At 50.1% G+C, this 21,811-nt stretch overlaps 1 protein-coding gene across 4 annotated transcripts in view; it reads right to left on the bottom strand.

Moving 5' to 3' along the window:
* Window positions 1-21,811, bottom strand: part of MGLL (monoglyceride lipase) — a 136,578-nt gene that overhangs the window by 84,302 nt on the left and 30,465 nt on the right. For all 4 annotated transcript variants that reach the window (XM_050781753.1, XM_050781754.1, XM_050781756.1 and 1 more), the window contains exon 3: window positions 9,057-9,163. In XM_050781753.1, the coding sequence (XP_050637710.1) occupies window positions 9,057-9,163 (107 nt within the window). The remainder of the gene's footprint in view (window positions 1-9,056; window positions 9,164-21,811) is intronic.

The following is a 21,811-nucleotide window of genomic DNA, read 5'->3' as shown; positions in this document are numbered from 1 at the left end:
GTTCCCTCACCAGACACGGAATCTGTCAGCACCTTGATCTTGGACTTCCCGGCCTCCAGAACTGTGAGGAATAGATCCCTGCTGTTTCCCAGCCACCCAGTCTAGAGTGTTCTGTTACAGCAGCCTGGGCGCACTAAGGCACTCTCAGCAGATTTGAAGGCAACAACTGGGCTCCAGCCTGGGCTGGTTTCCTCCCAGGGTTACTGAGATGGAATGAGATGCTTGAGGAAGCCCCTTATAAACTGTGAGGTTCTGTGCTTGTGACTATTGTTATTTTTGAGGGGCCCAAGAATGCTGTGGGCTGCTGCTTAGAGACCAGGGTCCCCCCAGGGGGCCAAGTTCTAGACCCCTTGCACTCTAGAGCCAGACAGCTTGGGCTTGAATCTAGGGTCTGCCACATAGCAGCCGTGCCACCTTGGGCAGTGGCTTAACCTGTCTGTGCCTCAGCTTCCTCAACAGTAAGAGGAGGACAACAGTCTTGCCTCCTGGTAGTGCTGTGAGGACAAGTCAGATAAGGTGGGAACACATAAACACAGTGTTGAGCACATGCTGGGGGCTCAGTACTTGTGTCTTCTTAGGACAGGCCATGGGGGTCACCACAAGACAGAAGAGGCCTAGGCAGGTGGGGTGGATACAGGCTGTGCCGGGCTGGCTCTGGACCGGGACAGCGTGATGGGGACTTGTTAAAGGAGTGCACCTGCTCTTATCTCACTGCCTTATGTGGCATCCACAACATGTGGACTTGGGGGAGGGACCCTGAGACATCGTTCAATATGATGCAGACTAGAACTCAGCCTTCCGTTTCTAGAGGCAGATGTCATTACAAAGAGACTCAGGCTCGCCACTGTTGGGCCTTCCCTGTCTCTCACCTCTCTGCCAAATCTTGTTGCTTTTATCTCTGCGTCTCTCCACTCTGCTCAGGCCTCTTTATTCCTAGGGTCACCACCCAAGTTCATGGCTCAGAGAGGTCTCGTTGACACTGCCACACAGCACACGGCAAGTCCCTCCCAGCCTGGCAGCCCAAAGTCCTCCCCACACTCCCTGCCTTCGCCTTGCAATCTGTCTTCACGCAGCAGCCTTGGGTCGTTCAGAAGCCACACACGTCACAGCATATTGCTCCCCTGCTTGCAGCCCTCCCTCCAGTGGCTTCCAACATCCCAGAGCAGCCTCTGCTCCTCCTCCTTGGGCCCATAAGGCCCCTATCCACCACTGCTCACCGGCTGCTTTGTCTAAGCTGTGGCCATCCTGGCTTGCTGGCGACCTGGGAGCACCCTGCTAGCCCCCGCCCCCGGGCCTAGGCTCCCTCTGCCACCTGGACCTTGGCAAGAACGGGTCCAACTGACTGCCACAGCCTCTTGAAAGGCTTCCCGAACTGCTGGGCAGAGGGAGCCCCTCTCCCTGGCAGCCTCCTGCCTCTTGCCTCCCCTGCACTGGGCAGGGCATAACATTTCTCCTTATTCACTCATGTCTGCCTGGCTCACTGCTGGACTTCTGTGCCTAGAACAGTTAGGAGTGCAGTTGGGCACTCAGTGAATATCAAAGAATGAATGAAGAAGAGTTCCTTCACCTGAATGCTCTTTCTCCGTATTTCCCTGTTCAATCTCACCTCCTTGAGGAAGCATCCTTTTGAAGTCTGGGCCAGAACTTCCAATAGCTGCAATGTCTCCCCGAACCTTGCTTTGCAGGTGAGCTGGCAGGTGCTGCATGTCTAATAGATGCCTGGCGTTGTGTATGGTTTTTTACACACACTCTCTCAGGGGTCCTTAGCAGCAGCAGCAGCAGCATCACCCCTGGCGGCCTGTTAGAAAAGCATATTCTTGGGCCCAACAGCAGACCAACTGAATCTGAATCCTAGGGCGGGCCCAGCCATCTGGCTTTCAACAGGCCTTCCTGGGGATGCTGCTGCCACTGGAGTTTCAGACCCTGTGCTATCTCATTTTGTCTCCACGGCCACAGAGCAACCTTGTTATTATCACGGTCATCATTTTACAAATGAGCAACTGAGCTGCATGGAGGTTTTTGTTTTGTATAACAAAGAGACAAATGACCTCATATCAGAGAGGGCACACAAACTCAGATCCGAGGTTTACACCAAATAAACTCAACAGACTTTCATCAAAGGTGGAGCATTCACTATGCTTAACAGTGAATGAAGAGGGAAGAGGAGGAGGCAGGGAGAGGAAGGGAAGGAGCTGGCAACAGCAGAGACCCTGCGGGTCTCAGGGTGGCATGGTCCACTCTCCCACACTCTACCAGTTGCAGCAAGTTCACTGTCACCCACCCTCGGAGTTGGGCCCCCATGAACTCTTGAAGCCTTAAAGGGCAACTCACTCTGTTATTTTAATTCTCGTATTTACTAAGGCAAGAAAAACGGTTAACGCATTTTTCAAACGTTTCAAACAAAAATATATTACTTGTAACCGATGGCAGTTTATTTTAGAGTACTTCCAGCAAGAGACCTTGACTCAAATCTGTCTCCCTGGATGAAAAACACTTGTATACAATTATTCCCCCTGAATTTCCTAAATACTCTTCTTCTGACTGGGTAGGACCCACCCGCCAAAAAGAACCGCGCTTAACTGCCGCCCACAGACATTACCTCAAAACTTCCTCTTCTCACGTGCCCCAGCTGAGTTAAAACACACACACACACACACACACACACACAGAGAAAGCCCTCTTTAACACTTTCCCTCAAATATTTGCAGATAATTAATTCACTGTTAATCAGTTGAGGATGGTTCCTTTATACTCTGTAAATACAGAGGAGGCGTCTCTGGCCCCAGCAAGTGCGCTTGGAGCCGAGCGTGTGTGTTAGGAAGTCAGGGGGCTGCTCCCTGGGGAAGGGCCCTTTCCAGCAGGACTGCAGGGAGCGGGCCTGCTGGCGCCTTCCAAGGTGAAATGGGCCTCAGATTCCCGCCGTCTCTCGCAGCAGCACCTCCCGGGTGGGGCCGTGTGTGCCCATCTCTCGGAGTCCTCCTGGCCTCCTAGGGGTGAGACCGGCCCTTCTGCCTGCGTGGAAGGCCGAGGGGTTTCCAGTGAGTCACTGCAGCAGCTGGCAGACCCAGGGACCAAGAGAACGCCAGCCCTGGTTTTCTCCCTGCTATATTTAGAATGTTGCAGAAAATCCCATCTTCTGGTGTCCCCACCTGTTCACACATGGCAGCAGCCCCTCTGTTTCTGTCTGCCCATGCACCTCTCCCTCATGGGCCCTGCTCTGGGGCCCCTCTCCTGAGAATCTCCAAAGTCTCCTGGTGGCCTTCCATCCTTCCAGGCCCCAGAGTCCTTCCCAATAAATCCTGTCTTCACTGGCTCCAAACCGTGCCTGTGTGGCCTCCTCTGCTTGGTGGTGGTTCTCAACCTGGGCTGCACATGAGAATCGCCTCGTGTATCTTTTAAAATCCTGATGCCCAGGTCACACTAAAGACCAACAAATCAGGATCTCTGAGGGGTAGGGGAGGGGGAGTCCAGGCTTCAGGATTTTTTGACTCCCCAGTGATCCTGACTGTAGCCAAGGTGAGAACCATGGCTCTCAATGATCGGAGCCCTTCCTCCTGCTGACAAGCTTCCACTCTCCCGACAAGACCTGGCCACCCTGCCGGCCCTCCAGGCACTGAGGATGCCTTGAGCCCCGGAGGTGCCACACCCCTGTCCAAGCTGCTGGCCTGGTGGCGCCTCTGTCCCAGCAGTGCCTCCACGGCACTTACAGGCTCTCCACCTGCTTGGTCACCAGACTCAGGTCCAGTGGCCACGTTCCTGGACCCTCTCCTCATTGAGGGGAACCAGCAGTGCCCCACTTACGTGGATACCTTAATGTGGATGTTCTACCCTTAATATTTAAAGCATTTCTGGTCTGATCTATTTCAGCTTATAAACTCTTCCAGTCCTTCAACAAACACTGGTGATGCCTCCACTTCCTGCTCAGTCCAGGAATGGACCGCGCTGTGCAAAGATGACGAGAAGGTTCTTGGGGGAGGGAGACAAGTGAATGGACAACACAGTGTAAGACACTGTCTTTGCCTGCCTGCAGTGGCTGCCTTGGCCTAAAGGAATAGTTCCCACACAGGATAATACATGCTATAAAAAGCTATGCCCTTAGAGAGGGACTGCTTGCTTTCTCTGGGGAAGACAGGTCATGTTCTCATTAGGACAACAGTTACTGTGTCCATGCATTTCTCCTTGCTTCACATCTCACCCAGAACAAACACCCAATTAGGAACTTCAATCAATACTTATTAATGATGTCAATACTAATAGCCTTCACACCAAAACCTTCAGAAAGAACACAAGGATGGGTGAGAAGAAAGGAAACCCAGTGAGCGAGCTGAAATGCCCAGAAAATACATAAAGTAGAAACAACTGGGGAAATGCTCATTTAATAATAAACCCGGGAGTGTGGCGTGGCAGAGATGGATAGCCATCAGTAATGTCCATTCTCTGTGTCTATCTTACCAACAGAAGTTTCTGTTGTTTAGCTCAGTAGTTAACAAATTACAGTTCCTGCCTCCCTTGCAGCTAGGCAGAGCCCTGTGAACAGCGCTGGTCAATGCGGTGTAGCTAGAGCCTTCTAGGATTTCTAAAGAAGGTTTGCCTTCCCAATAGGAGCCCAGACCTTTTTCTCTGTCACTTCCTGCTTCATCTACCTGTTAGAACATGAGGCCGGAGGTAGTGCCCACACAGATGAAAGCCACATGCTAAGTAGTACCAGCTGAGCAAACTACAGATGGAACCCTGGGCATTGATGGTGCCATGGAGTCCTTGCACCTGTCTCAGACGTCACGTGCCCTGGAAGAACACGAAACTTCCCTCTGCTAACACATGTGCAGTGAGAATGAGTCTGCTTGACTATACAGCCACAGGTTCCTCACTTATGAAATGGGGATAATAAGATTAATTGTTATGAGAAATTAGAGATCATATGAGAAAATTGCAAGGTACCGAGCCTGGCATGCTGTTGACACGGAATAAATGACAGGAATCACAATTTTCACTGCTGGCAAGCTGTTCAAACCCGTGAGGTCATTCTGTACAAATTCTGAGGTTAAAATGGAAAACAAAGTTAAATTAGATGCTTACTGAACATGACTGTGAGCCCACCAATCTACCAGGCATGCTGGAGACACAGCCAGACTGCCACAACCACAGCGCCTAGAGGTTTCTGTCTGAACAGTGAAATACTGTAATGCATTGAGCAACGAGACCCATGGTAGTAAAATCAGTTAGCGTCAGATTTACAGAAGCCAGTGTTTCCATAAATCGTGTCATAGAAACTGGCAGTGAAACCACTGTAGGCAGCTCTGTCTACTTTGTAAAGCATTTTCCTGTCTATTGCTTCACTGTATCTTCAGAACAGCCTGTGCAGGCCTGAGGGGTGACCCAGCCCGCTCAGGGCAGCCACACCGGGACAAGAACCTAACTCCCAGCCTCAGTCCTGCTGGTCTTGCTCAGAGCCCTGGGGTCACGCCCACCTGGGTACACAGCACAGCAGCCGGTCTACATTGTAGCTGGAGGGGACTTGGACAGGGTAGAGTGAAGGGGAAGAACGCAGCACACACTGCTGGGCCCTTGATGCATTATCTCACAGCAATCTGTCAAATAAATGCCCTGACATTCTCCCAATATTTGCTTTATTTCAAATTTTTTTTTTTTGAGACAGGATCTTGCTCTGTCCCCCAATCTTCTGCCATAGGACAGCATTATCTTGCCCATTTGGTAGATGAGAACATCAAGACTGGTGATAGTTAAAAAAGGTCCAGATCACGGCTTGAACTCCCTGTTGAGTGGGCCCTGGACTGGGTGTATTAGTGTCTGAGCCCTTTTGCTGTCTGGAATGAAAGCTGCAGTGGCATGCTTCCAGCGACACCCTGGAGTGCAGATGACAACATGGCTAAAGACATGGGAGGTTTGGACATTGGAGCCCGGAGGTGCCACGGGCCCTGCAGCAGTGTTTTCAGCTCTGTTTTTAGTATTCAGTGTATCTCCAATGGGCACAACAAATGCCCTGACAGTCTCCCAATATTTGCTTTATTTATTTATTTTTTCTTTTTGAGACAGAATCTTGCTCTTTCCCCTAGGCTGGGTACAATGGTGTGATCATGGCTTACTGCAGCCTTGAACTTTCAGGCTCAAGTGATCTTCCCACCTCAGCCTCCTAAGTAGCTGGCACTATAGGTACATACCATAGTGACCAGCTAATTTAAAAAAATGTTTTTTTGTAGAGACGGGATCTCACTCTGTTGCCTGTGCTGGTCTCAAACTCCTGGCCTCAAGTGATCCTTCCACCTCAGCCTCTCAAAGTGCTGGGACTACAGGTGTGAGCCATTGCACCTGGCCTATTTTATTTAAATTGAAAAGCTATGTTGGGCTGGGCACGGTGGCTCATGCCTGTAACCCTGGCACTTTGGGAGGCCGAGGAGAGTGGATCACCTAAGGTCAGGAGTTCGAGACCAGCCTGGCCAACATGGTGAAACCCCATCTCTACCAAAAACACAAAAATTAGCCGGGCATAGTGGCAGGTGCCTGTAGTCCCAGCTACTCAGGAGGCTCAGACAGAAGAATCGCTTGAACCTGGGTGATGGAGCTTGCAGTGAGTTGAGATCACGCCACTGCACTCTAGCCTGGGTGACAGAGCGAGACTCCATCTCAAAAAAAAAAAATAAATAAATAAATAAAATAAAAGCTATGTTGGAAAGAATGCAGTCTGCATAGATCTCTGTAGGCATTTGTGCCTGGAAACATTGTATACAGTAATAAATTTTTTTCTTAGAAAAGTCTAGACAGCTGTGGCTGTAATGGAGCAGCTCAGGAACTTACATAACCTCAGCAATGCATCAGGCGACACATCGTGGATTCCAGACCTTATTAAATAAGAGGGTTTGCTGTTAAAATGCTGAACAGTGAAATACTATAATGCATTGAGCAACGAGATCCATGGTAGTTAGTGTCAGATTTAGCATCCATTTGCTCCTCTCCCTCCCCAACCTTCTAAGGAAGTTTTGACCTGGGTTCAAATCCTTCCTTCTTCACTTACTAGCACATTTCTCAGCAAGAAGGAAATACAGCCAAGATCACAAGCCACCAGTACCTGCATCGCCAGCCTGCACAAGATCCCTGAAATGGCAGCCCATTTACTTGGCTTCCTTCTACTAAGCAAGCCACAGTCATTTCCATCCATAGACAACAAAAGTCACACACACAAGCCAACAGGGTTCATTTCTTGAATTACACACTTTCCTTAAACACTTGCCAGGGAGATTTCCATGAGTCATTCAAAGAGCTTGAAACAGGTGAACACCAACAACCACTTTCGTACTATATTTAGAATGTCACAGAGAGCTCTGCCTCAGCTTTAGATGTTATTCTGGAAACATCAAAAGGTGGGCTGTTTCTTTTCTCCCTTTATTCTAAAAAAGGAGGCTTTTAAAATTGTTTCTCAAAGTGCCACAGTCAGACAAAATAAACAAGGAGCAACATTTACTTAATCCCACAGATTTGGCCAAGTTTTATCTGATAAGAAGGTGGTTGGTGCTAAGATACAAAATAGATTCTTGGGACTCTAGCTGCATAGTACAAATATTCTTTGCCTTCAGGATGTCTCTAGAACATAATGATGAGTGTAACAAATTTTAAAGGACGCAAATGCAATAGGAAAAAAAATTCCTATCTGAGGCTTTTACATGTAAGAAGTACCAAAGTTAATAATGACACAGTCCCCATACTAAAAGCCTCAGAGATAATCCTCAAATATCATTCCTCAAACAGTCTCACAAATATTACTGGGACAGTTTGCAAAGCACTAAAGAATGTCACAACTATGGTAAGAAAGAATTAGTCAATACTGTCAGTTATGAGGATGCTTGTATATATCCAGCTGAATAAGAGCTCCTGGCAAATCACATTTGCAGCTCTTTACCTACAGAGTGTCCCAGCAAGCTTTTCACCTCCCGTGCAGCTTCTCTGTACAGATAAGGCTTTTCCGCATTTACAAGGACTCCCAGGCCTTTGTCACTGCTCCCCTGTCCCTCTTTTCAGAGACATCACTTAATTATTATCAATTTTCAAATCAGATAAAACAGAAGCAACATTTCTGGATCTGGGTCACAATTATAGAATTTTACAATGAAGCTGTGGGGAAATCACCGTGTTTAGTCACAGGGAAGTCTTAATTTTAAAAAGTGTTAGGCAAAGAACTAAACTGGGAGACTTCCCAGCCATAGAGAATGTTGCAAACATGATTATGAAACTACGTACCGACTCAGGCAACGAACACTGGATTTTGACAGTTGTGGATTTTGCTGCAGGACAAAGAATCAAAGACCTGGCCTGGGGTTGTGTGTGTGTGTTTGTGTATGGATGTATGTTTATGTATGCATGTATATGTCTATATGTATGTATGAATGTGTGTATATGTATGTAGGGGTGTGTGTGTGTGCGCACATGTGTATGTATGTGTGTGTGTGCGTTTTATGTGTATGTGTATAGGTACAGGTGTGCATGTGTGGGTGTATGTATGTGTGCATGTGTATGTGTGTGCACATGTGTGTATGACTATATGCATGGGGGTGTGTGTGTCCCTGTATATGTATGTGTGTTGGGTTTTCTTGTGACCAATATGGCCTGTTGAGGCTTCTACTATTCTCCTGGTCTGAAATGCTTGGTAAACCTCGTGTGGTTAAACCGGGATTTACATTGCACTTGAACTGACTACATCATGTCCATTTGAGGGCACTTGGAGAAAAACTAGGGCCCATTTTGAGAGAAAGCACTTTATAAATGCAGGAAAGAATTCCTTGGCCTCGGGTAAGTTCTGAGATAAACATATCCGACTTTGTTTTCCAGTTGAGGTTTCTAATCAGCCTGCATTCAGTCTCAGACGCTACAGAATGTGCCCCTCAGACATTTTTTTTTGTTTATGTAACTACATTTTTTTACTTAGAAACATCCATGGGGAATAGAAGAATTGAGAAGGAAGGATGCTGGCGGTGAGATGGACTAGAGAGGGAGATCTCCAAATTGTCAGGGCCCGGCCAGCTCTGACGGCGCCCTGGGACACTCACCATGGTCGTGGGCGAACACCAGCAGGTCCAGCCCCATCAGCATCTGAGCCAGCTCTTCATAGCGGCCACAGTGCTCTCCAGCTCCATGGGACACAAAGATGAGGGCCCTGGAGGGACGAGAAGGGAGCCTGGTTAGGAAAGCCCAGATGGGGCTAGGCGTGGTGGCTCACGCCTGTAATTCCAGCACTTTGGGAGGCTGAGGCGGGCAGATTGCCTGAGCTCAGGAGTTCAAGACCAGCCTGGCCAACATGGTGAAATCCTGTCTCTACTAAAATACAGAAAAATTAGCCGGGCGTGGCAGTGTGCACCTGCAGTCCCAGCTACTTGGGAGGCTGAGGCAGGAGAACTGCTCGAACCCAGGAGGCAGAGGTTGCAGTGAGCCAAGATGGCGCCACTGCACTCCAGCCTGGGTGACAGAGTGAGACTCCGTCTCCAAAAAAGAAAAGCCCAGATGGCTGCCACTGTGCTGCAGCAGCACCAGAGCTTACACAACCTCAGCAACACCAGGAGCCACACCACGGGCTCCAGGCGTTGTCAAATTAGAGGAGTTTGCTGTTAAAATGCTGAACTTCAGAGTCACACAGAATGGAGCCCAAATCCCCGCTCTTCCTATGGGCTCCTCGGGCAGAGCTCTGGTCCCATGAAGTTTCATTTCTTCGCCTGTAACATGGTAAGAATAGCATCACTCTGCGGGTGCTTGTGAGGCTCATGGGAGCTAATCGATGTCAATGGCCCAGGCAGAGTGCTGGCGCGGGGCAGGCAGGTCCTCCACCAGGGTCTGCTTCCTCCCTCGGGGGCGAATGTGGCGGCATTTAGATTCCAAACTATCCAATTTTCAAGACCTATATTCTTAGCAGAAGACCCACGGAGAGCTAGAGTCTCCTTCAGGCATGGAGTAAATGCCATGAGGGATACCCACCAACTTCTGCTGCTGCTAATGGTGATGGGGAGAGAGAGGAGGAGGAGGAGAACAAGCTGCCACCTTCCTGAGCGTTTACTATACACCCATTCCTCTGCAACTCCACATGCAAGATTTCTAATCCTCCAGTCATCAGATGATTTATCTTCTTTACAGATGAGAGTGAAACACATAGAAGTTAAGTGAGTTGGGCCAGGCAAGGTGGCTCATGCCTACAATTCCAGCACTTACAGAGGCCGAGGCAGGCAGATCACTTGAGACCAGCTTGGTCAACATGGTAAAACCCCATCACTATAAAAAATACAAAAATTCAGGCGTGGTGGCACACACCTGTAATCCCAGCTACTTAGGAGGCTAAGACTGCAGTTGCAGTTGAGCCAAGATTGTGCCACTGCACTCCAGAGTGGGACTCTGTCTCAAAAAAAAAAAAAAAAAAAAAAAAAAAAAAGAAAGTTAAGTAAGTTGTCCAAGTCACACAGCAAGTTGGCAAAACGCCATTCACAGTATGTTACCACTGGCTTTCTGGTCTCCAAGAAGCTGCTGTAGGGCTCAGAACACAAGCCATGGAGTCAGGACAGACGTTGCCTTGGCAGAGGCCCCCCGTGCCTGATCTGGCAACCTCTCCTGGGCCTTTCTGCTTGGCCCTGGCCTCTCCGCACACCCCCGCTGACCGTCACTCTGGTTCCCCTGTTGCCTGCCTGCTTCCTAATGCCCCCACCTCGACATCAGCCCACAACCCTCTGAGGACTGGACCCCAGAGCTGTATCCCAGCCGAGCGACACGAACAGGGTCCCAGCTGAGGACACAGACACCTCATTCTACAACTGTGTTCTTCCTATGACTCTTTTTGGCCAGGCTGTGTAAGGGCAGAATGGCACCAGTTTGTTTTATGGTACTTCAATTAGCCCCATTTTTCAAATCACCTTTGCCATCTGTCCTTTTCCTTTTTCCTTCCTTTTTCCTAAAAACAGCAGAGGAATGTTCACGCCTTCTTCACTGCTCCATGGAATGCCCAGCCACCTCCACTCGATCAGATGTGTACTTGTGTAAATGACACCTGCCCGCCTCACATTTCTGGGGTTGGCTGATGGGATTTCTTTCCTGCATTTCCCTTGGCTACTGAGGAGCATGGCTGGAACCTCTAACTAGTCAGCATCTTCCGTCTTCAAAAGGGGCTGTGCTTCCAGAAGGGATAGCTTAAATCCTTTAACCCCCTTTGGGAGCACAGCCACTGCTATCATAATTCAGGCTACTGTTAATGCAGACAGACAAGTCGTTGAGCTGGATCATGCAACTCTCCGGCCTCTCACCACAGCCAGGGGCCACCCAGCAGAAAAGGACTTCGGGGTTCCATTTAGCAACCAAAGAAATGGCACAAGACATTGCCATCATGCCTGGAATTGCCTGTCAAGAGAATCCAGCACCAAGTCAATATGTGCAAAAACACGTGGTCTCTTACTCTACAGCAATTCCTTCTAATCCAGAGGTTCTCAACTTTGGCCACATATTAGAGTCACCTGGGGAGCTTTCAAAAAGGCTGATGCCTGGGTCCCACCCCCAGGGGACCTCTGGGTTTAATTGGTTTGAGGTTAGAAAAGCTCCACAGTGGCTCCGATGTACAGCCAAGGTGGAGAAGCACCTGTTCTCATCACAGTGTTGAGCTTAGGCCATGGTGCTGCTCAGAGGCTAAGTGGAACTTAAGCATGGTGAGAATGCAGCCATCGTGGAAACTTAGAGCATGCTTAGAGCCACCAATCTCCCTGGGGGGTATGCTGGGTAGACCACGGGTTCTAGCCATAAGGGTTGACCGATATAGCCATCCCACTGCAGGCGGTGGGGACCACTGCCACCCTTCTCTCTGCACAGGAAGAGCCCGTTGGCAGCACCTGCAGGCTCAGCCTTCGACAGCCCCACACTTCCACCCCCAAGGCCTGGTCAGCACCCTAAGAACCCATCATTGGACACCTGGACTCATTCTGATCTTCAGCTTCTGTTGTGGTAAGTAGGTTTCTCCTTAGTGCCTGGATTCAGATCCTGCCTGGACCCCGATTCTGATAACTCAATCTCCCCTTCCCCCTGGCTGCCACATTTACATGTTCCCAGGACCTTAGTGTGTTTTGTAAATCTGTCCAGCAAAGTGAAATCAAATCACGTTACTCTTCTGCTTTAAGCCTTCCAGAGACTTTGCACTGCAACAGAACAAAGCCTGTCTGCCTCTGAAACACCTCTTCCCCTCTGCCCTGCTCCCAAGCTCCGAGGCCTCCTTTCTGGTGCCCAGATGTGCCAGGCAATGGTGTGCTGTTAAATGTTTAACAACTGGGTGTGGGGGTGGTTCTAGGGTTCCTCCGCCCACTGCAGTGCCCAAGGCAGAGCCTCCTGGAAGCCCGCCTGTGCTGTGCTTACTGGCACCAGGGTTTCCATGTGCTTCACCTCACCCCCTGTGAGCACACCCCTCCTCCTGCGAGACCTTCCGCCTCCTTCCCCACACACCTGCTGCAGGCGGAGCCACTGCTGCCGCTCCCTCCTCTCTTCAGACCTCTTCCCAGCCTGGCCCAGCCCTTCCCAGCTTCCCGCCCTGTTGCCATGAACACAGCCGGCCATATCCTGAGCTATGTGTGTCTGCATTTGTCTCTCTGGGTAAATGGACAGACCCCAGCTCCAGGCTTCCTGATGGAAGGTCACATTCACCACTGGATGCTGGGTGCTGCGTGGAAGCTTCCCCTTCAGGGTTTTACAAAACATTGTGCTTCTATTTCTGCTCTAAAAACATACATGACCGAGCACTGAGAAACCCAGATGTGGAGGAAATGCACATCCCAGTTGCTGGGAGGCTGTGAACAGACAGCAAAGTTCAGCCAGAACAACCTAGTTGGACTCCCAGTGTGACCACGCAGGACCCTGGGCAAGTCGCCTGATGGCCCTCAGCCTGTCTCCTTGGTGTTGAAATAGAAAGAATGGGATGGCAGCAACAGTGGGTCCTACTTTCCTTCAGCTGAGTCTGCAAATGTGAATGAGAGCTTATTACGTGCCAGGTCCCCGGGACACTGAGATGAACAAACAACGTTGTCCCTGCCCGCACACAGCTTGCAGTCACTCAGCAGAGAACACATGTGTGATTGTGTACTGTGAGGAGCACTGTGAGCACCACGAGAGGGTCGACAGATAAGGGAGCCTGACCTAGACTCCAGGGAATCGCCAGGGAAGACCCCTGAGTGTCTGAGTGACTGGGAGTTGTCCTGGTGCAGAGGTCCTGCTGGGGACACACAGGTGTGCCTACTCCAGGCACAGAAGGAAGGCCCTGAGTCCAGAACACCGTGTGGAGGAGGAAGGTGAGAGGTGCACAGAAGGCTGGGTCCACAGCCCCAGGGGCAGCAATGGGGCGCTGGAGTTCTCCTCTGTGCAGGGAATGGTACTCAGCAGGGCAGCGACCTGATCTGACTTCAGCTTTGTGAGGACTGCAGGGCTGCTGCGAATGGAGTGGGAGATGAGAGACAACATTCATCAAGGGGCTGACAGGGCCCTGAACAGGTGCCAAGGAAAGTGGTTGGTTTCTGCCCTTCCTCCCTTGCCGTTCTGCAACCTCAACAACACGCAGCAGCAGAAAATTAGCAGAGCCATTTATGCAGACAAGGCAATACCCACAGCAGCAGAAATTAGGTTGCAGAGGAGGCTGGCTAAGATCTTTTTCCTGGAACTTCTTTAACGGCTGCAGCCAGTTGGGAGCCAGTCGTTCAGGGAGAAGGCAATGACTGTGGGAGGGGCGCCCAGCCCCAGAAGCAGATGGCCTGCCTGGCATCCAGCCCCGGGAGGTGGGGCAGCTCCCAATAAAGCACACACAGCCCTCGAGATGAACAAGCCGCAGAGCCTCTCAGACAAACCAGGCTACTTTATCCTCTCCATCGAAAAACGAATGCCCCCTTTATGCCTTTGTTCATTAATCAGGTGACCTAACCTCTCACCTGTGCCTCAGTTCATTCACCTGTGAGGTGGGGATAATCCCAATACCACCCGCCTCGGAGAATGACGTCACGAGGTAAATAAGGAAATGCGGATGGGGCAGGGGTCTTGTCTGGGCTAACGAAAGCCCCCATCACTGTCCGCTAGGAAGCCCTTTGCTCCAATGGCACAGGTGAGCCACTTGCCAGGTGAGTCACTTGCCATCTGGAGGTGTGGGGTGAAGCTCTGGCCCTCCCAGGAGCTAGTTCCTAGACCTCTGTGGGCCTCAGTTTCTCCACCTGAGACACAGGAACACTGCAGCCTCCAGGGGTTTGGAGGTAAAATGAGACAACGTGTGTGCAAGTGCACCGAGGCCCTGCAGCTCAGGATCCAGGCTTCTGCCTTCATGACCATCTGCTCTGCCTCACCTGCCTCCTGCATGAGGAGGAGGATTCGGGGCCAGGGACAACTCACATTCTCATGGTCACTGCCAGCCCCATGGGCAAGACGCCTGCAATACACCAGCAGCCACCACTGCCTTGAAAGGCAGAGACCAGAGCTGAGATGAAAGGGGTTCACCTCCACCGAAGAGGCTGGCCTGTTCTGGCCAGACTCTGGACTTGGCTGGACTTGCTGGCCCTCGACTGTTCATCCACAGAGTGGGGATGACGGTGCCTCCCTAGGAGGCCGCCAAGAGAATTAAAGGGACAGTCCCCTAGAGCATGCGGAACGGCCAGCACTGAGGGGAAAACGCTAGCCTCCTTCCTGCCTGACCTTGTGGAAGCAACGCCAGGCTCCCTTAAAGGAAGAACGGAATGCCCAGCTGAAGGAATGTTCCCTTCATTTTCTTAGAAAAAATCAGGAAAATGAACGTTTTGTTGGAGGAAATGTATGGTCAGAGGGATACAGTGTTTGTTCCTGCCACTAGGTGGGTGGGGATGCCGCCAGTCCTGGGCGAGGGGAGCCTCGGGGACACTAGTCCCACGACCCTTGGGGTGTCCTCGCTGGAGGGGCGGGAGCATTGCCTGCCTCTCCAGGGCAGTGCCTGTTCTTGATTCTTGCTTATTCCAGAGCATCCCACTCATTCAACTGGATCCCTCACTTCATCTTCCACTTCTACCAAACTCCTTCCTGCCAAATTTTATGACTTTGACAAATTTGACCAGCACGTCTGCCGTCGGGGCTGCGTGTGGGCTTGTGAGAGTGAGTTGGATCCCTTTCCAGTAATTAAAGCAGGAGCATGATGGCTCTGTGGAAGCCCAGATCTAACTTGTCCTTCCTCTTGGAGTTCCAGGGGGCTTTGGTTCCTCTCTGTCTCTGGCAGGGCTCCCACAGCGACAGTGCGCGGGGGACAGAAATAGAACAGAGCCAGTGAAGGAGCTAAAATCTCACAGAGGAAACTAGAAATAGACTTCTTTGTATAATAAAACAGATCAATAACGCCTGCCTCCCAGGGAGGGCCTTGGAGAGGACTGATTGAGAGAATTTATGGAAAATCACCAGCATGCTGCCTGGTGCAGAGTTAGGCATTAAATAACAGCCAGGGCTGACAGCTGACACCTCGGCCAGATACAGGTCAAAGTGTGTTATTACATATTAACTCATTTAACCCTCACAGCACCCCCATGATGTGGGTACTGTTATTTCCCATTTTACTGATGAGAAAAGTGAGGTCCAGAGGCTGGACAGCTTGCCTGAGGTCACACAGCCAGTAGGTTTTGAGCCCAGCAGAATTTTAACTCAGCCAGGCTGGCTGGTAAGTCTGCCTTCTTGATCACTATAATTAAATAATAAGACAACACCATGTAATGGTCAGGTTGTGCCCCGAAGGCCCCTCACCCTGACCAGCTTATCCTCTCTCTGGTTGCCTGCCCCGGCACCCCTACCCTACCCTGTACTCCAACCACAGGGAAGGACGTGTGGTTCCTCCACACCCTGCCTCTGTCTATGCTCCCATGATTGGGCAGAGGCCTGTTCTTGCCCTCTGTGCACTCCGCAGTCCTTCCACGCTTCCCCAGCACTGAGTTACGTGCACCCTCCTGGGGCCCTGCGGTACTCTGTTCATGGCTCGTATCCAGAGTTCATTGTCCAGGGTATGTAGACCCTGTGTTCTTTGAGAAGAGATCATGTTTTATTCATTCATCCTGGTGTCCTGTCCCTAGCAGCCGGCACTGCCTCTGCTCCATGAATGCTGAACGAACGAATGAATGAAATACATCAGAGAGAGGAGAGACAACTGTGGACTGGAACAGTCATGAAGCATTCCTGGAGGCCTACAGACCACTCCCGCAGTGCCCAACAGTTTTGAAAGCACTCAATGCCCCAGGTTAAATCCCTTTTTGCTTTGCCTGGCTAGAGAGGCTTCTGGTACCTGCAGCTGAACCTGGTTATCCAAATGCTCCAGTGGAGAGGTGGGAACTCTTTTGGGCTCAAGAGGTGTGGGGGGATGTGAAAAGGGCATTAAAGGTGGGGCAGGAGGGGGTGGAATGGCAAGGGACACAAGGCCCTGAGGCACGTGGTGGCCAGGAGGAGCTGGTGAGTGTGAGCAAAGCCCAGCCATGGTAGGAGGAGCCGCTGTGGACCATCCCCTGTGGGCTCAGCTTCAGGAGACATGGGCTAGAATGTGAAAAGGCCCAGGACCCATCTATGGCTGGAAGGAAAATTTGAGATTTGGGAACACAATGGGAATTAGACTCATCATCCCTGACACCCAACACAACCTTAGCTTCTTCTTAAAAGGCATATTTTGGGGCGGGTGAGGTGACTCACGCCTATAATCCCAGCATTTTGGGAGGCCAAGGTGGGGGAAGACTGCTTGAGGCCAGGAGTTTGAGACCACTCTAGGCAACATGGTGAGACCCCATCTCTACAAAAACATTTTAAAAATTAGCAGAGTGTGGTGGCGCAGCTACTTGGAAGGCTGAGATGGGAGGATCACTTGAGCCCCAGAGATTGAGGCTACAGTGAGTCATGATCATGCCACTGCACTCCACTCCAGCCTGGGTGACAGAGAAAGACCCTGTCTCAAAAAAGAAGAAAGAGACAGACAGACAGACAGACAGAAAGAAAGAAAGAAAGAAAGAAAGAAAGAAAGAAAGAAAGAGAAAGCAGACCTTTAATAGAGGCATTTTCCAAGAAGAAAACAAAATTGTAACCATAATAAAACAAAGCCACGGCACAGGTAAGCATTCTTTGATCTAATACTCCTTTCAGAATGGGCACAACTCAGACCCAGAGCAACTTTGCATCCAGCATATTTTAGCACAAATGCTGCCACCCACCTCAAGCTATGTATTTTTTTTACTATCATAAAACACTACAAATCAGAAGCCCTTGGTTACGCCAAGGTGGGTAAAGCGACAATCACCCTGATTAGTGGTAAGTGTGCTCGTTGATTAAGAAGCAGTATCCTGTGGGCTGGGGCCCTGGAATCAGATTCTTTGGACTTGAATCCTGGATCTGCCCCTGACTGGCTGCAGGCCTAGGTGACAAGTGACTCAATCACTCTGTGTCTCAGTTTCCTCATCTGTGAAGTGGGTACTTATGGTAGCACCCACCTCCCAGAGGCTCCGTGACGATTACATTGGTAATGAGTGAAACATGAGCCCAGTGTGCGTTGGGGCACTCAACCCACATGAGCTAACATCATCTCCCCAGATGTGATCTCAGCATTACGTAACATTCTAAGCCATTTGACAAATTAGGAATTGGGCATGGAGCTGTTAAGTATTTAGCCAAAAATGCACACATGCCAAGCTTGGAGGGAGGGAGATCTGATTTGAAGACCGCCTTTCTTAACCAGTACACTACATTGCCTGTCGTGGACAATTTACGCCCACTGTGACCTCATGGCAGCAGGAGATAAGATGGAGAGAGGGGTGATAGATTGGACAATCCTGAAATAAAGGCACTGTTAGTCCTTCCTTTCTTCCTTCCTTCGTCCGTCAGGGGTTTACTAAGTGTACTTTGTGAAGCCACCTCAGAATCCTGAGTTGAATGAGACCTGGTCCCCTGCCCTTAAGGAAGTCGCATGGGAAATAATTTCCCTGACTCCCTATTTTCCCATTAGCACAGCCTGACACCAGCCTGCCCCGCAGCCTCTTGCCTCCCCGACACTGGAATGCCTGGATTTCTAGCTCAGCTCTCCTACTCAAGTCCAGCCAGTCTGCCCACTTCCTGAGGGACCCCAGTCTAGGGGCCTGATCCTTCTCCCGCTCACACTGACAGATCCCACCATTTCCCCCGCGGGCTGGTGTGTGAACCTGCTCTGATGGAAATCCCAGGGGGTAGCCAGCCCCAGTGTGGTGAGGCCCAGTCCTCCATGTCACCCGTGCCACTGAGACTGCAGCTGAGGTTGCACTGTGCCTGCCCAAAGTGCGGGCTTAGTTAGGGTGTGGCCAGCCCAGTGTCTGGGGAGGCTTCCTCTTCCTTTGGTGCAAATGTCCTGCTGAAACAAGTGCTCCCAGAAATAGAAGAAAACTGCAGAGCCTGACTCCCAAATTCCCTGTGTCAGGAGCTTTACCTTTCAGTATGAGCTTTCTTCAGATCATTGAAAGATCAGAATCCTACAGGAGCCTGAAAGCTCCTCCCGCACACCCCTCTGTCCCGGGCACTAGAGGGCCACCCTGCCTCCTCTCTCCCTCCTTTCTTTCTCATTTCTTGCTTGTCTTTGAGCCATACTGTTTGAAAGCTCTCTGAGAAGCATCTGCAGCCTCCAGGCTAACCACAGTCCAGCTCACATTTCGTGTCCTGATGATTCTACGTGGTTGCAGTTGATTATGTTTTGTGTATATTGGGAGTATCTGTGCATCTCTAAGCTCCCCCTACCCTGACCCCTACCCGAAAAGGGGAGGAATGCTTATTGAGCTAAGTGCTTTACATATGTCATGCTGTGGACTGAACTCCGTAATTATATCATCCCCAGCCTCCTCCCAAAACTGTGAAACAGGATGCTCAAATATTAACATGGGCTGTTTATCTCAGTTTTAAACTCTTGAGGCCAGGAGTTCCTTCCTCGCCTTTTATGGAAATTCCTTGAACTGCACTGGCTCCCTCAAGGCAAGAGGAGCATGAATCCTTTAATATGCAGCATCTGTTGAGCACAGTGACTCACACCTGTAATCCCAGCACTTTGGGAGGCCGAGGTGGGTGGATCGCCTGAGGTCAGGAGTTCGAGACCAGCCTGAACAACATGGTGAAACCCTGTCTCTACTAAAAATACAAAAATTAGCCGGGCGTGGTGATGAGTGCTTGTAGTCTCAGCTATTCGGGAGGCTGAGAAAGGAGAATTGCTTGAACCCAGGAGCAGAGGTTGCAGTGAACCGAGATGGCACCACTGCACTCAAGCCTGGGCAACAGAACAAGACTCTGTCTCAAAAAACAAATGAACAAACATGCAGCGTCCCCACCCTCAGAGGTCACTCACTAAGTTCAAATCTATATGTCTAGGTCTCTCTCTCTAGAAGTTTACGTCTATCAATCTGGCTTTCAGATTCTTGTGTTAAATCAACACATCCACTTTTTTTCATGCCCAGACCAACACTACAGGCAGAAGTCCATTGCTGTGGTCCACACATGCACTTCTAAGATCTGAGGGACAGGGGTTCAAGAAAGGCTGGAGTAACGGCAACGGGCTTGCTGTGTGATGAACCCTGCCTTGTTATTTGAGAAAGTCACTCACAGCCTCAAGTGTCTCACTTGGAAAACAGGAATAATAATCCCTGCCTTGGTGGGTCGCAGTGGCTCACGCCTGTAATTCCAGCACTTTGGGAGGCCAAGGCGGATCACGAAGTCAAGAGATCAAGACCATCCTGGCTAACATGGTGAAACCATGTCTTTTGTAAAAATACAAAAATTAGCTGGGCGTGGTGGCACACACCTATAGTCCTAGCTACTCGGGAGGCTGAGGCAGGAGAATCGCTTGAACCTGGGAGGCGGAGGTTGCGGCGAGACGAGATTGCGCCATTGCGCTCCAGCCTAGTGACAGAGCGAGACTCTGTCGCAAAAGAAAAAAAAAAAAAAGAAATCCCTGCCTTGCAGAAAAGCTTTGAAGATAAAAAGCTGCTGGTAGGTACCAGTTCACTTCTCTTGGCTTCCTCTCCTGCGTGTGCATGTTAAGGTTTCCTCAGTCAAGCCACTGGAGAACATGCAAAGCTATGTGGGCCCTTGGGAAGACCGCTCCAGACAGCCTCTTTAGACACATGGCAGGTTTTCTGGCCTGTGTTTTGCTTTTTAGCACATCTGGTTCCCATGAAGCAGGCACATCTGGGCAGAAACTGACGGGTTCCAATCCCACCCAGGGGCCATGACTCAAAACATTTTTTCTTGGGAGCAGTGATGTTGATTGTCAGCCTACCTAAGTCTGAAGGAACTCTCCATTCCTCCTTGGCTGTGAGCCAGATGGAACTCTTCCCAGCTCCAACATGTGAACCACAGTGGCTCCACCAGAGAAATAAAGCAATCGGAGTGGACCCAGGCACCTGGCAGAATGGCAGCCGCCCTGGACTTTGGCTGACTCAGCAGTTCCCAGGCCACATTCAGGTCTCACTCTGTAACTTGCATGAGTCTAGGGAGAGGCAGCGAAGGGCCTAGCTTGTCAGAATTGCCCAAACTGGAAGTTAAAAATCCCCAATTGGCATAAACCCTAATAAATCAAAACATTAGAAAAATAGGTTGTGTGTGAATATAATTTATTTTAAGAATGATAACAGTAACATATTTTGAGAGCTTATGGGCCAGGCACCCGGCTAAGGGCTCTCTATTCACAATCTCCTTCCCCATAATTAGAGAAGCTCTAGATCCCACGGAATCTTTTCAGATGTCAGTTTCTACCCCTCTGCATAAGTGGGTCTTATTTTATAGATGACAAGTTTTCTTCTTCTTTTTTTTTTTTTGAGACGAAGTCTTGCTCTTGTCCCCCAGGCTGGAGTGTGATGGAGCGATCTCGGCTCACTGGAACCTCCGCCTCCCGGGTTAAAGCGATTCTCCTGCCTCAGCCTCCTGAGTAGCTGGGATTACAGGTGCATACCACCACACCCAGCTAATTTTTGTATTTTTAGTACAGACGGGGTTTCACCATGTTGGCCAGGCTGGTCTTGACCTTCTGACCTCAGGTGACCTGCCTGCCTCGGCCTCCCAAAGTGCTGGGATTACAGGCGTGAGCCACCGCACCTGGCCAAGTCTTCTTGAAGTGTGTTGGAAGTTACTGGAAATTTTCTAAACATCTTGAAGTAAGGCTGTCTTCTATGATGTAAGACTATCTTCTATGATGTCGGGCTGTCTTCTGTGATATAAGGCTGTCTTCTGGCCAGGTGTGATGGCTCACGCCTGTGATCCCAGCACTCCCGGAGGACAGGGTGGGTAGATCACTTGAGGCCAGTAGTTTGAGACCAGCCTGGCCAACACGGTGAAACCTCGTCTCTACTAAAAATACAAAAATTAGCTGGGCATGGTGGCGTGTGTCTATACTCCCAGCATCTCAGGCGGCTGAGGTGAGAGAATTGCTTGAGGTCAGGAGCTCCAGATCAGCCTGGCCAACATGGCACAACCCTTCCTCTACTAAAAATACATAAATTAGCTGGGCATGGTGGCATGCTTCTGCGATCCCAGCTAGTAAGGAGGCTGAGGCGGGAGAAAAAAAAAAGACTGTCTTCTATGAGGTAAGACTATCCTCTATTATGATGCCAGACTGTCTTCGATGATGTCAAACTGTCTTCTATAACGTCAGGCTGTCTTCTATGATGTAAGGCTGTCTTCTATGACATCAGACTGTCTTCTATGATGTAAGGCTGTGTTCTATGATACAAGGCTGTCCTCTATGATGTCAGACTGTCTTCTGTGACATAAGGCTGTCTTCTGTGATGTCAGGCTGTCTTCTATGATGTCAGACTATCTTCCATGA

The sequence above is a fragment of the Macaca thibetana genome, chromosome 2 (genome assembly GCF_024542745.1).
Source record: "Macaca thibetana thibetana isolate TM-01 chromosome 2, ASM2454274v1, whole genome shotgun sequence".
NCBI lineage: Eukaryota > Metazoa > Chordata > Mammalia > Primates > Cercopithecidae > Macaca > Macaca thibetana.
The sequence above is the reverse complement of the archived record's forward strand: the minus strand, read 5'-3'. Positions and strand labels throughout refer to the sequence as shown.